General features: G+C 44.0%; 1 protein-coding gene across 3 annotated transcripts in view; it reads left to right on the top strand.

Annotated features, from left to right (window-relative positions):
* The window catches only part of LPGAT1 (lysophosphatidylglycerol acyltransferase 1), a 56,607-nt gene that overhangs the window by 439 nt on the left and 42,624 nt on the right, over positions 1-13,544 (top strand). The window contains exons 2-3 of one of the 3 annotated variants that reach the window (XM_079968943.1): positions 1,640-1,874; positions 2,824-3,091. In XM_079968943.1, coding sequence (XP_079825069.1) covers positions 2,854-3,091 — 238 coding nt within the window. In that variant the 5' untranslated portion in view covers positions 1,640-1,874; positions 2,824-2,853. Of the gene's footprint in view, positions 1-1,495; positions 1,875-2,823; positions 3,092-13,544 lie in introns of those variants that run through there. The other 2 variants (XM_079968944.1, XM_079968945.1) reach the window with 2 other exon arrangements.

Raw genomic sequence — 13,544 nt, 5'->3', positions numbered from 1 at the left:
TTTGGAGAGGCAGCTCCCTCCGGAGGAGAAGCGGAGGACGGGTTCCCGCGCCCCTTGGCGCCCTTGAGAGGGTCCCCGCCCCACAGCGCCCGCGCGGGCCGGGAGGAGGCTCCCGGTGGGGCTTTCCCGGGGTCCTTCCTCCTCTTCTAGGGGAGGAGGAGGAGGGTCTCCCCCTGTCGCCCTTGAGATGGATTCCCCCTCAGGCTGAAAGGGTATGGGGTCTTCCTGCCCCCCTTCCTCGCTGCTGCTTTTCTACGCCCTTTTTAAGAGAGGGGGGTGAACATGCCACCTCCTCGGGCAGATTAAATACGGACATTGGTCCCTCTGAATTCGGATTGAGGGGGCGGGGGGCCATCACCCCAATAGTGCCCTTGAGAGGCCAGCCCTCTCTAGGCAGGAGGGAAAGGGCTTCTCACCAGGGGGGTGTCCTTAAGAGCCTCCTCTTTCCCGACAACCGGGAAACTGGCCCCACTGACGCCCTTGCGAGGTTCCCTTTACACGGAATGCATGGCGGCGGTAGTCATTGCCCTATGGATGCTCTTTTGGAAAGTCCCCTTATTTCGGGTGCCCTTGAGACAGTTCCCCGCATGGTGGCGGTGGGAGAGAAGGGAATGGGCAGTTTCAGGCTCTGGAAAAGGTCACTTCCCAAAACCGACAGCTCAAGGCGGGAGTACAAGGGAAGGACTGGACTACTGCTCGGGGGCAGCCTGACTTCATCCCAGCTTCTTTTCGTTGTATGGTGGAGAGAGTGAGAGCCCACCATACTGAGGAGCAGAATGGCACCGTTTCTGCCCTTGAGAGGACCTTCCATCCCGAGTGGCTCACCCCGAGGACCCCCCCCCATTCCCCAGTGGGTGAATACTCGACATGTGGGTCACGCCTGGTGCTCTGATCAGAGCCTGGGTGTTCCCCAGCATTGCCTGGCATCTGCCTCTTGTCGCCCTTGCGACAACCTATGGGATAGGTTGAGGTGGGGCAGCGGATTAATAATAACAATAACAATAATAATAATAATCGAAGGTATCCGGCGTGCAACTCCGAGATTCCTTCCGAGAGCTGCCGAGTCCCTCCCTCCTCTCTGTGGGGCGCATGCAGGAAGAGCACCGCCGACTTCTTCCTACTTCTCCATATTTGAATGGGGCGCAGATGCGTCCCTTTCCCCCCGGCTCTTCACAGGGTGCCCCCCCCACCTTCTGCCCCCAAATACGCGGCAGGAGCAGATAGGTAACGGGGCGGGGAGTTCCCGAGACGACCTCTATCCTCCCCTTCCTCGCCGCGCCTCTGTACCCCAACAGGTGTCGCGCATGGTTCTTCCTCGTCCTCCGCCCTCTTGCCCTGCCCTCTTGCACCCCACCCACCTCGGTGGGAGATGCGGGGGACACCCGCCCGCCCGCCCGCCCGCGGGGCTGCTGGCCGCCAAGCTTAGCCTAGGAGAGCCGGGCGCCATAGGCCCTGAAAGCCGCGACTGGAGGAGGAGGCGGCGGCGGCGGCGGCGGATTTAGCCGCAAGCCCGGGACAAATCCTCTTGCCGGCGACCTCCCTGGCCGGGCTGGTAGCCCCCGGCGTTGGCGCCGCTTCTCTCTTCCCTCTCCCGTTCTCTCGCTCGCTCACTCCGCGCCTTTCTTCCCCCCGCACTCAGGGAGCTGCAGACGGAATAGGGAGCCGGCCCCCCCATCCCGTTACTTTGGGGCCAGGCCAGCCACCTCCGTGTCCATGAGCCCGCCGCCCTCCTGTCAGAGCTGCTGCCGCCGCCGCCGCCGCCACCTCCTTCACCAGCAGCCGCTGCCAACTAGGGCGCACATTGCTGCCGCCGCCGCCGCCGCCGGGCCCAGTTCGCTTGGCCCTGCCATCTCCTTCCCTCTGCGCAGCAGAAGGTGAGTGATGATCCGCGGAGTCCCGTTGGTTGGCTTGGCGTTGTGGTTGCTCGCTATCCCTTTCCTGCCTTCCACAGGCTGCTGCCCCCCCCCCCGGATTCTCTGCCCTTCCCTCTCCTATTTATCTCTGCTTTTACCTACTGGCTGCCCCCTAATATGTTTGGATGTCCACTCTTTCCTAACTTGAAGGCTAGAGAGGCCATTTCAGGTATTCTAATGTCTGGCTTCAATGCTTATTGGTTGTAACTGATAAAAGGTCCTCTCAATGCAGCTGGTGGTTGCCTGTTTTCCCCTCAGCCACCTCCCCTTGTTAACTAAAGGGGAGTTGTCACCCTGCTTTTAGTGTAACCCATAATAATTTCCCACTTTGTTTGTTGAGGGAGGCAGACAAATGGACTGCCCCTTAGTGCACAGTTACTGCATTTGATTGTCTTCTTGCAGCATGGAATGTACAAATGTGTGTTTCCTTTTAATCCGTGCTATAACTTTACAAGACTGAATTATGTTGATGGGGTCCATTTACAGTTTATTTATGTGATTATACTGATATGTGTCTGTAAAAACAAAGTGAAACCCTAGGTCCACTGGGAAGGGTTTTCTGAGATTTCTTTACAACCTCCACAAACATAGTTTAACAACTAACACAAGTGATCCTGTTGTAGCGAGGTAGATTTTTGTGTGTCAGTTTTTAAAAGTAAGCTTGGGTATATGCATTCTTTGCGGTAGACCCAAGTAAAAATCCTAAGCTCCTTATCAGGCTGGAAAGATAGTTATGACTCAATAGATGATGTGTGTGCAAACAGGCCAATTAGTGGGAAAATCTTTGCTATGGTGACTCAATACATACAAAGCACATAACTGTTTCTTTGAAATAAGGCCTTGTTGGACATTGGTAAGCAGGAAGTTGTCTTCTTCATGTTGAGTAATTTCTCTCTTTCTTATTCTGTAGGAAACGACTACAGACTCCTGTGTGAAGAGAATGGCTGTGACTTTAGAACAGGCCCGAAGGGCGGCCTATATATTTCTGAAAGCACTCTTAAGATTTGGCTTCATGGTTGCCAATAACCTTGTTGCTATTCCGTCCTACATTCTGTATTTAATAGTACTGCAACCTCTCCGATTGTTGGATAGTAAACGGTTCTGGTATATTGAAGGAGTATTATTTAAATGGCTTTTAGCTATGGTGGCTTCCTGGGGCTGGTGTGCAGGATATACAGGTAAGAACAACTTACTACTTGAAATTGATTATGCATGTATACAGAAGTAAACCTATATGTGGAAGTCTCCTAAAGTCTTTTTATGTTTTAATAGAGATTTATATTCAATGCTTGTCGAATAGCAGAATTTTGGCTTAAAGACGCACTCAGCCAAAGGGAGGAGGGGGTAGGACAGGTTGACTTCCGTGGGGAAAGAGAAGCCCTTTTGAAATGGGTGAGATTTGTTGCAAAGTAAATACAAACATAATATATACTTATAAGGCTTCCAGAATAGAAGGACACTTCATGCCCTTCCATGGGATCTATATTGGTGAGAACTCCTTAACTCCATCATCAGGAGTGGTGGGTGCATTTTGCCCTACTTCAAAACAACAATACTTTGCGGTTTTCCATATGGCTTAATAGTAAACATTCACAGGTTTTATTCTTCCTGAGCTCTATCCCAGATTGTGTCTTATGATTGTGATAAAGTGTAACAGAATATTGGGAACTGGCTTTTTAAAGTGCATGAATTATATGCGCACATGTGAGTGAATGATATTAAATGTCCAAACTGGAAAACATGGGCATTCGGTTATGAATGCTGACAGCTCTAGATACATTTTGTGAATACTTATGTACATATTTCTGTGACTTACCATTTACCAGATTTTGGACAATCGAAATTTGTGGATATGCCAGTGAACAACAATCACTTGTCTGTGTTTGTAAAAGGGGAAATAATACATATATTATAAATAGTTTGACTAGACAGGTTTCCTTTTTCTGAAATTCTTAATAAGTGACTTCCATTTTACTAATGGCTTCCCGAACTATAAAGATGCATGAGGACTGTTCTTGGCTTGCTTTTGTTTGTTAGAACAGTGTGTAATAGTAGCTTTTGGATATTGATATGCTCACAGTTTGAAAAAAGAGGTAGATAACTCAGTATCTACAGAAAGTCCCATGCCTCTATGCTGCAACATGTTCTCTTATCTACTGATATATATGTATATATTTTGTAGAGCTTAGACATGATCATAGTGCCTCGCAGCAGTAACAGAAAGTAATACTGTAGGAATTTTAAAGAACCTGAGCTAAGTACAGGCAACAACTGCTTTAGGCGCGTCTGAATGACATGCAAACGATCACATATGATGCTGAACCCAGAAGTGACCCTCCCCCCCGCAAAGTCATAAAGACGTTACAAAAAGGGAAGGGATAGGCTTATGCCTCCACTGATGTGTTCGGCGTCCAGAACATAACCCCCATGCGAAAAGAGGATTGCCTGTATGTTTATTGGGGGGAAATTTCCAGTAGTTCCTGGTCAGTATATTTTAATTAGAGTCTTTGTCAGTATAGCACTAGAATCTAGAAAGAACTTCCTCACTTCTCTGCAAAGTAGACTTCAAGAACAGCTGTCCTTTTTAATAATATGCCATGTTCTACTCTATTATGGGCTTTTCTGAGTAAAACCTTTTTTTAAAAAACCCCCAGATGCTTTAAGATGAGATTTTGTTGGTAGTCATCCAGTGATTCCAGCTCTTGTTCATATTATATAATGTTCTCACTAAAGTTTTAATTGGCCTATAATGTGAATGTGAATGTGGTGCACGTTTGTATTTTTGTTAGTCTTTTTGTCATTCACGAGCAACATTCACAAAAGGTACAAATAGCTGGAGCATGGCTCAAAGGCCCCTACGCTGGAAAGCATACCACATCTTTGGGGCTTCTTGAGTATCGCTTCAGAAGTGCTCTCCCCGTTATGGAGGTTATTCAGATACTCTTTTCATGCTGTAGATTTTAAAGATGTCTATTCAGAAAAAGTCTACATAGTATTCACAATGGAAAGTTTCCATCTGAGGTCTTCACACACACACACATTGAAGAAAAATTATTCCAGCAAGGAAAGAGGATTTTGATGCTTTACTTGTTAGGTATGTGAAGTTCACTGTACGAATGATGAGGTTAAAGACCCCATTTATTATTCTGAGGATGTAATATGACAATTTTAGTTAAAATTCAGGCCAATTGTTCTGTGGTATTAGATGATGTTAGTGGTTCTGAAAGGCTTTTTTGTTTTTAGTTCATTTCTTCTGACAGCAGGTGAAGGTTTTCTCTTCTGCCTGTTGCGTGAAAGGCATTATCGGCATGAGGTATATTCATAATCTGCCGTTGAAATTATGACAGACCTATTAGCTCTTTTTTCCTTTACAAACTTAAGAATTGTATAGGTTTGTTTAGGATTCATATATGGTCCTTGTTAGCATATCATGCTAATAATGCACACCATGACTTAACCACTTTGCTCCTACAGTTGTTCTGCCGATTTAAACAATGGTTTGGCTTAGCATGTCATCCATTCCTGAGCTCCAGGTTTAGCGCTCTCTAGACAAACCACAGGGGGACGCAGGTGGCGCTGTGGGTTAAAGCCTCAGCGCCTAGGGCTTGCCGATCGAAAGGTCGGCGGTTCGAATCCCTGCGGCGGGGTGCGCTCCCGCTGCTCGGTCCCAGCGCCTGCCAACCTAGCAGTTCGAAAGCACCTCCGGGTGCAAGTAGATAAATAGGGACCGCTTACCAGCGGGAAGGTAAACGGCGTTTCCGTGTGCGGCTCTGGCTCTGGCTCTGGCCAGAGCAGCGATGTCACGCTGGCCACGTGACCCGGAAGTGTCTCCGGACAGCGCTGGCCCCTGGCCTCTTAAGTGAGATGGGCGCACAACCCCAGAGTCTGTCAAGACTGGCCCGTACGGGCAGGGGTACCTTTACCTTTACCTTTAGACAAACCACAAGCTGTAAACCATACTACAAACTTTGATTACAGCTCCTTATAAGCATGGGTTCAGACAACACATTATGCCAACCATGGCTAAAGCTGCAGAATAGCCAGAGGAGAAGAAAAGTAGTTGTAATCACCTCTCTGGGAGCCCACATATTGTTTGTTCACACTAATGTTTTGGCTCATGCAAACTATACCATTGTCAACCAAGTGGTGATATCATTCTGTTTATGCTATACATGAAGAAATTAGTTACAGATAGGTAGCCGTGTTGGTCTGCCATAGTCAAAACAAAATAAAAAAAATTCCTTCCAGTAGCACCTTAAAGACCAACTAAGTTAGTTCTTGGTATGAGCTTTCGTGTGCATGCACTGCATGCACACGAAAGCTCATACCAAGAACTAACTTAGTTGGTCTTTAAGGTGCTACTGGAAGGAATTTTTTTTATTTTATGAAGAAATTAGTTGAACATATGAAATTGTTGGAGCCAGTGCATTTTTTCCTGTAGATGTTTGTGTTAAGAAAGGAGAAGTACATTTCTTATTCCCTGTTTCCCTCCCCTCCCCAATTATCATTACCTCAGGCGTTCCATATACCTATAATACTTGTGAATATGTTCTTAAAAGACTTGATGTGCTTCTTAGTGTTTAGAAGGTAAGTGCCAGTGCTTATTTGCATAAGATCACATATTCTGGAAGATTTAGAAAGTGGCCCTAAAAAAGAAAAATTATTTCAGTTCTTTCTTTACATTTGTACCATGTGCTTTACAGTTATGTCATCTGTTAGCGTTTGTTCAAGCATTTGTCTTTAACTCCGCAGGTGTCAACATTTATTTGCATTCTTGTGCTAAAACAGAGTGGAACTGTGATGCAGAGTTCAGATGATTGCTTCTTCGCCTAAATATTCTATTTATGGTGACAAATTGGTTTTGCCACATGTGCAGAACCCCCCCCCCCCCGAAATAGTTTTGTGGCCAATAATAATAATAATAATAATAATAATAATAATAATTTATTATTTGTACCCCGCCCATCTGGCTGGGTTTCCCCAGCCACTCTGGGCGGCTTCCAACAAAGATGAAAAATACACTAAAATGTCACATATTAAAAACTTCCCTGAACAGGGCTGCCTTCAGATGTCTTCTGAATGTCAGGTAGTTGTTTATTGCTTTGACATCTGATGGGAGGGCGTTCCACAGGGCGGGGGCCACTACCAAGAAGGCCCTCTGCCTGGTTCCCTGTAACTTGGCCTCTCGCAGTGAGGGAACCGCCAGAAGGCCCTCGGAGCTGGACCTCAGTGTCCGGGCCTAGTAATTAGCTGGCTTGTCTACTATTATAAGAGTACTTGAAAGAATTTATGCTTGGTTATATATTTCTGCTTGCAGCTGTTTCTAAATACAAAGCTCTTGTTAACACATTGTTCTTTGTTTTCTGTTTTCAAAATAAGGCTTCAATATTAAGGCCAAACTAGGCATAACAGTGCTTGTTCGCTGTCTGCACCCTTCACGAATAAACTGAAGGGTGGGTGGGTCTATATTTTTAACACCAAAGGAGGTGCACATGTGAGGAAAGCTGAACAGGTTCTCAGTATTGTCATAGGCATTTTTATTTTGTCCTTGGTTACTTCTGGTGTTGGAGTTGGGTTTAGAGATAAAGGAATTTGAGCAACAGACTACGTAAGAGTAAGGTAGGATGAAGTTCAACTGAGACTTCTTATTTTCTCTGACCAGTTCCTAGGAAGGGTCTTCCCAGAAAATTATATATCAAAACTAACTATACTCTTTGCTTTGAGCTTTTCTTAGTACTAAGTGGATGAAATCATAATAGGAATGGTATTATCTCATTTCCTCACCTACACATCACTGATTATTCATGAACAGGTGGAACCATATGTCTGGATCTTTAACCAAGAGTCATCATGTGCCATGGAAAATTGAGTCTTCAATTAAAGGAGTTGGTAATGAGATCAAGACTGAGAGATATAAAATGTCTATGTACATGGGAAAAAGGTTCACTGAATTACAAAGGTATCATTTAGATCGGGTGGCGACTATGTGGTTAAATCTATAGCGAATAGAAGAGATTGGGGCAGATAGAATGAGAAGGAGGGATGTGCCGATGCTGAGAGAAGTTGGAAAAAGACACACCAAATAAAGGGTGATTGGTGCCACGAAGATACAAAGGGATTCGTGTTAGAATAAGGAGGAGGAGTTAGGAAGTAAATAACAGTTCATTTGGTGACAGAACTTGCTTGAGAGTTTCAAAAGGGGAGAAAGAAAGCAGAATTAGAGAAGGAAAACCCAAGCATAGATACCGAGCCCATTCAGCCATCATAGTAAGCCCTGAACTATGACTTACTACAAACAAGCAGTTCACTATTGCATACCATTGAACTGCTCCTGCTCTGTTCTACACTGCTGGGAGGTAGGAGCAACAGAACTCAGTGCTGACTTACTATGAACTAGTGCTTTTGGTTTGTTTCTCTCCAAACAAGCCACAGTTGGTAAGCCAAGAGTGTTTTGATGTTTGTTGGGAGGTCACACAAGAACTCGGGGTTTTCTGTGGTCCATTAATAGGTCATAATTTGTTCTCATTGTATTAGGTTACAGATAACTTGGTCTTTTGTGCATCCACTAACCTGAGGCATAAAAGACCAGGCTGCTCTTTTTTCCATATAAATAGAGGGTCAGAACTGGCTTGGAAAACATTCCAGCTAGAGAGACCAAAGTAGGAATGTGGGGACAAAGTGGAAGTGACTTCGTAGACTCTGGTGACAGGATGTTCATAGGGAAAATAGTGCAAAGTTCAGTGCAGCATGCAACTATAGTTTATAATTTTACCTCTATCTGGTTGTGGAACAGTGTTGACTGGGTTGTAGTAAAACACCCAAGGGTGAACTTTGTAATTGCCATGGAATAACGCAATATGAAAAACCTAATACAGCTGGGTTTCTTTTTTAGTCCTTGTTTCTGAGTGTTCAGTATACTGTATTTTCAAAACTCTCATGTGAGGTGGAAACACTCCTTTTCTTCAATAGAATTATTTGATTCTCAGGATTTTAAAGAACTATTTAGGCAGTATAGCTAGCACAAGTGCCTTGGGGAAACACGTTGACTGCCTCCGCTACTGAAGAGACCGAAAAGCAACTTTCCATTATTGACACCATGCATAGAAGATGGAGCTCAAGAACTGTTAACATGGGGAGGATGTGACTATGCACACATGGTATACAGTTTTTCTTTCTGCAGTAGGCTTCCTAGGCTGTACCTAGTTTCTGATAGATTAATTGTGGGCGGGAAATGACACAGTTGGAAAAAGTATAAATTTATAAAAGAAAGTCAATGTGTTTTACAGTTGTGGCCTATGCAAAATATCTCGTGGTAACCTCTGCCTTTTTTAGCTTTACCCACATTTACCTTAACTTATTCATATTGTGTAAGATGTGTGCCTTTGGGCTAGCTAGAAAAGAAGATCAGGAAAGAAATTTGCCTATTTATTACAGTGCTTTTCTTATTCATATTTAAAGCTAGAATCTAATTTAAAAAAATAATAATAGAATGTGTTGCAGTAAAATTACCGAAGAATAAATCATCAGAGGATTTTTCTTGCCTGTCTCTGGGATTATAATATTAAAGGGAATTCACGCCTAACAGATGTGATTATGTAATTGTCACTTGACAAAGTGTCTTACTGGTGTTGAGTTCTAGAGTAGGTGGGCTGTGCCACTCAGAAGGCTACTTTGGTCCCTGCTGAAATTCAGAAACAGCTCAGGTCTCTCCAGCAGTTTTGGAGGGAGGTTACCATAGCGATCCGTACATTATATTTGGCTCCTAGATTTCTAAGAGAAACTCCTTACAGTGGACGCTCGGGTTGCGAACGTGATCCGTGGGGGATGCACGTTCGCAACCCGCATCTGCGCACGTGTCGGTTGTGATTCTGCGCATGCGCAAAGTGCGATTTACCATTTCTACACATGCGCGACCTCCGAAACCTGGAAGTAATCCGTTCCAGTACTTTCGGGTTTCGGCGGTCTGCAACCCGAAAAGATGCAACCTGAAGCGGCTGTAACCCGAGGTATGTCTATTCTTCTTTCAAACCTTTGCTGGAGTTGTGGTGTAGGCAGGCTTCAGGTAGGCTTAGAGCCATGTAACCTATTCATTAGCAGAGAGGTGGCATATACACCTTTCATAAAGTTCTAGAGCTTTAATTGGTCTTAATGTATACAATTGTATTTTGATTACCGTATTTGCTTGGATTTTCCTCATTGTAAACTGCTTTGGAATCTGTTAACAATAAGTGATCTATAAATGGACAAAATAGATAATTATGGGCTATGGAACCCTGGCAGAATTCTGAGAACAAACATTTGAAGTGGTAGGCATGAATTAGATGAAGCACTGGAAAATGGAAGTGGAGTTGGGAAAGGCCTTCAGGAGGTGTCCCTGAATGGTTGGGGGTCACATCGATGAGGACTGCATTTGTCTTTAGGCACATCCATTTTTGGCTATACTAGAACCACCTCACTTTGAGGGAAAATAAAATGAAAACCTGTTTTCTATGGAATATCTCATCTCCAAAGAGTAAGGCGTGTCCATACAGAGAAGGATAAGTTTACACTCAAACCATATTATCCACTGAGGGTGTGGTACATCTAATTTCATGTGTTATCAAAGGGGACACTGCTGCTGGGATTGTAGAAAGGGTAATAATACACCACAGATCACAACTGAGGCATTTGGTTACTGCACACAGAAAACTCTTCCGCAACAAGTTGATTCCCAAGGAGGAATATCAGGATTTCAGCTATTGATTTTGCTTTTTCTGGCAGGGACCTGCAACTTAAATTTGCTGGCATGCGTTTTGGTTTTTGTGTATGGATTATAGCCTAGGGGAGTTACAATTGAGTTGAATTGGTGAGAAGATAAAAGGGTTTCCGCACAATGATAAGGATGATATTGCTGCAACTCTGAAAGATGTTTACCACAGCATAATTTTGAAGAATTGTCCCTTGTTTCAGAAGCATCCAGCTTCCTAGAGCTTGGGGTAGCTATATTTCAGAACGTTGGACTTTCACATTCTTTCCTAGAATGGACACCACACTCAAGGCTGTGTGTATAGCTGCCTTGAGTTCCACCAGGGAAAAAGATGTGGGCAAGTTGTTGTCTCTCATCCTTAAATTTCCCACCTGCAAAATAGGAATAATATTGAGCTTATTTTTTTAGAGTATTTTCCTTTTTTAAAAAACATGTTTAACCCATGAGCTTCAAAATAGGGCAGAATAATAAAGCAAAGGAATTGCTGTAGTTGAGGATGTGCATTGCACAGAATCCAGAATGCACAACTTGTCAATTGTTCTCTTCTCACCTGGATTGTAAGGGAACTGCATACCTCTGCCTGCTGTCTGCAACCAGATGTTTGACATCCAAAATGGCTTGGAAAAGAAACAGATTTATTTGTTAGGTTTGTTTCCCCCCATCCTCCTCTCTGTCACTTGACTTGCCCCTAGTGAGTCATACTGCTGATTTTTGCTTAGAAGCCTGGGAGAAGAAAAAGAGAGGGGGGGCTGGAATAGAAGGGAGTGAATCAGTTGGACATGTTTTCCCTTCTGTTTCTTCTTCCTCTTCTGCTGTCACTTGGCTCACCCAGGGCATGTGTGCACCCTTTTTATTCTACTGGGCGGGGGGGGGGTAGCTCTGTACTCAAGAGAAAGATGAATGGTGACAGCACAAGCCTTAGGGAGTTCAAGTGACAACTGAGGAGGGTGGAACAGAAGGAAACACACAGGCCAAATTAATCCACTCCCTTTCCCAGCCATGTCTACCTGTCTCCCCCAGGGTCAGTTGCAGGTTAAGAACACAAAGGATTAACTTTGTTTGACTAGATGATCTCTAGGGCCAAGCAGCTTTCTGTTTGTATCCAAAGGTGCTTTGTGCAAATAGGCACTTCTGCAATTCCACCAGTTTTCCTCTTATCTCATTGCACATCATAGAGGATCCTTGTCCCTCAAACAGACTTCAAGTGGGCTTCAGTAGAGAAGAGAGGTGGGAAACTCCTTTTGCATGTACAGAAGTCTGTTTTCACTTCTTTGGGTCAAACCCTTTAGGTTGATGCCATGGATGCAAGATCAGTACAGATTAAACAGCATGTAATAATAATATAAAATCAAATAATTATCTAAATGGAATAGAAGGTAATGTATGTGAACTTGTATTACTTGGTGTTTGCTTGCTTGCTTGCTCAGTGGCCTAATCCAGATCTTGCTCCACACATAGAAGTGGAGGGTCTGGATCCATGAAGGGGTGGCTGTTAGTGACAGCTAGAAAGCAAAAGGGTTTCTAGTGCAAGAAATCCCCCCTTCCCCTTATCTTACTCTGATTGCTGTATACATCACATTGAAACTCACAGTTCTCCCATCTTCTGTTGGCTTACATTCCTAATGTCAAGTCTTCCCTTTCTAGCATTCTTTCCCCATCCTCAGCCACCTCTTCATTCCTGGCTTTCCTTCCTACCATACCTTTTTATATAAAGGGAGTGGATGTTGTAGATTATTACTTGGGTTGCATTGTTGATAGCATTTTTCAAAAGCTGATCGCAAATATTAAGCTCAATTTAAGTTATGTGAGGCAGGTTGCTACAAGATGTGTATTGGAATGCATGTCGTGTTAAAAGCAATGCAGCGTGAATAGGCAGCTTTCTCTCTTAGATGCATGGATGGTTATTCATCCAGTGTACACTACAGTTGTCAATCTAAGTGATGTATGCATGAAAGCCTGCTTCTGCGTGCAGATTGGGGTTTTTAAACTAGAGCAGAACAAATCCAGAAAAGCATGGAGTCACCGCTGGCGGTCCTACTGTTGCTCTGCCTCACCGCAGCTACAATACACCATGCCTTCCACAGGAAATGTAAGGGCAATGGTTCTAATGGATTTTATGGACACCGCTTTAAAACCACAGCTTTTATAGACAGTTGGCAATAATTAAATTATGACTTGTTTGATTCTGTCAGGGTGCGTCCAGACTGGCAGATTTTTAGGATTCCTTTGCACAAACTGCATCTGTATTGTTTTTATGTCTCTCTTGCAGGGGATCCAATTAAATCTGTACTAAACAAAATGATGTGAGCGAATTCATACTGTGATACCAATTAAGCTGTGCTTTCTATAGTCCTGTGGTTAGATGAGCATTTCTTACTGGAAGCAAAGTGTTCTACCATTGCCACTTCTTGCACTATTATATGAATAAACAAGAAGTACTTCAGTTATGACAAGGATTATGATTTTTTCCTTTTCTGGCAATTGGGACCAAACGATTTCTCATGTTATTAATAATGGATTTATTCAGTGCTATTTTTCTAGAGAAAAGAGGTGCCAGAACTCACCATGAACACCTCCCTCGCTCTTTTATATGGCACCCACCTGAGAGGTACCAGAACTGAGTTCTGGCTAAAAAATTGTAATTCAGCATGCTTTTTGGGATGGGAAGTATGTGAGAATGGAGAGTAGAAACAACTGAAGGGACTTCTGCTTAAATGACACAAAAGAAGAAAATGTGCAAGTAAATCTTTTTATTATTTGCCTCTATGAGTAAAACTTACCAGGGTGTTCTTCCTGAGGTGACTCTCTGAACCGTACAGCTTGTACACTCTTATCAGAATAATATGGACTGATAAAGTGCAGACTTGCTTAGCAAGCAGGATCAC

This window comes from Podarcis cretensis (assembly GCF_951804945.1).
Source record: "Podarcis cretensis genome assembly, chromosome: 3".
Taxonomy (NCBI): domain Eukaryota; kingdom Metazoa; phylum Chordata; class Lepidosauria; order Squamata; family Lacertidae; genus Podarcis; species Podarcis cretensis.
The sequence above is the reverse complement of the archived record's forward strand: the minus strand, read 5'-3'. Positions and strand labels throughout refer to the sequence as shown.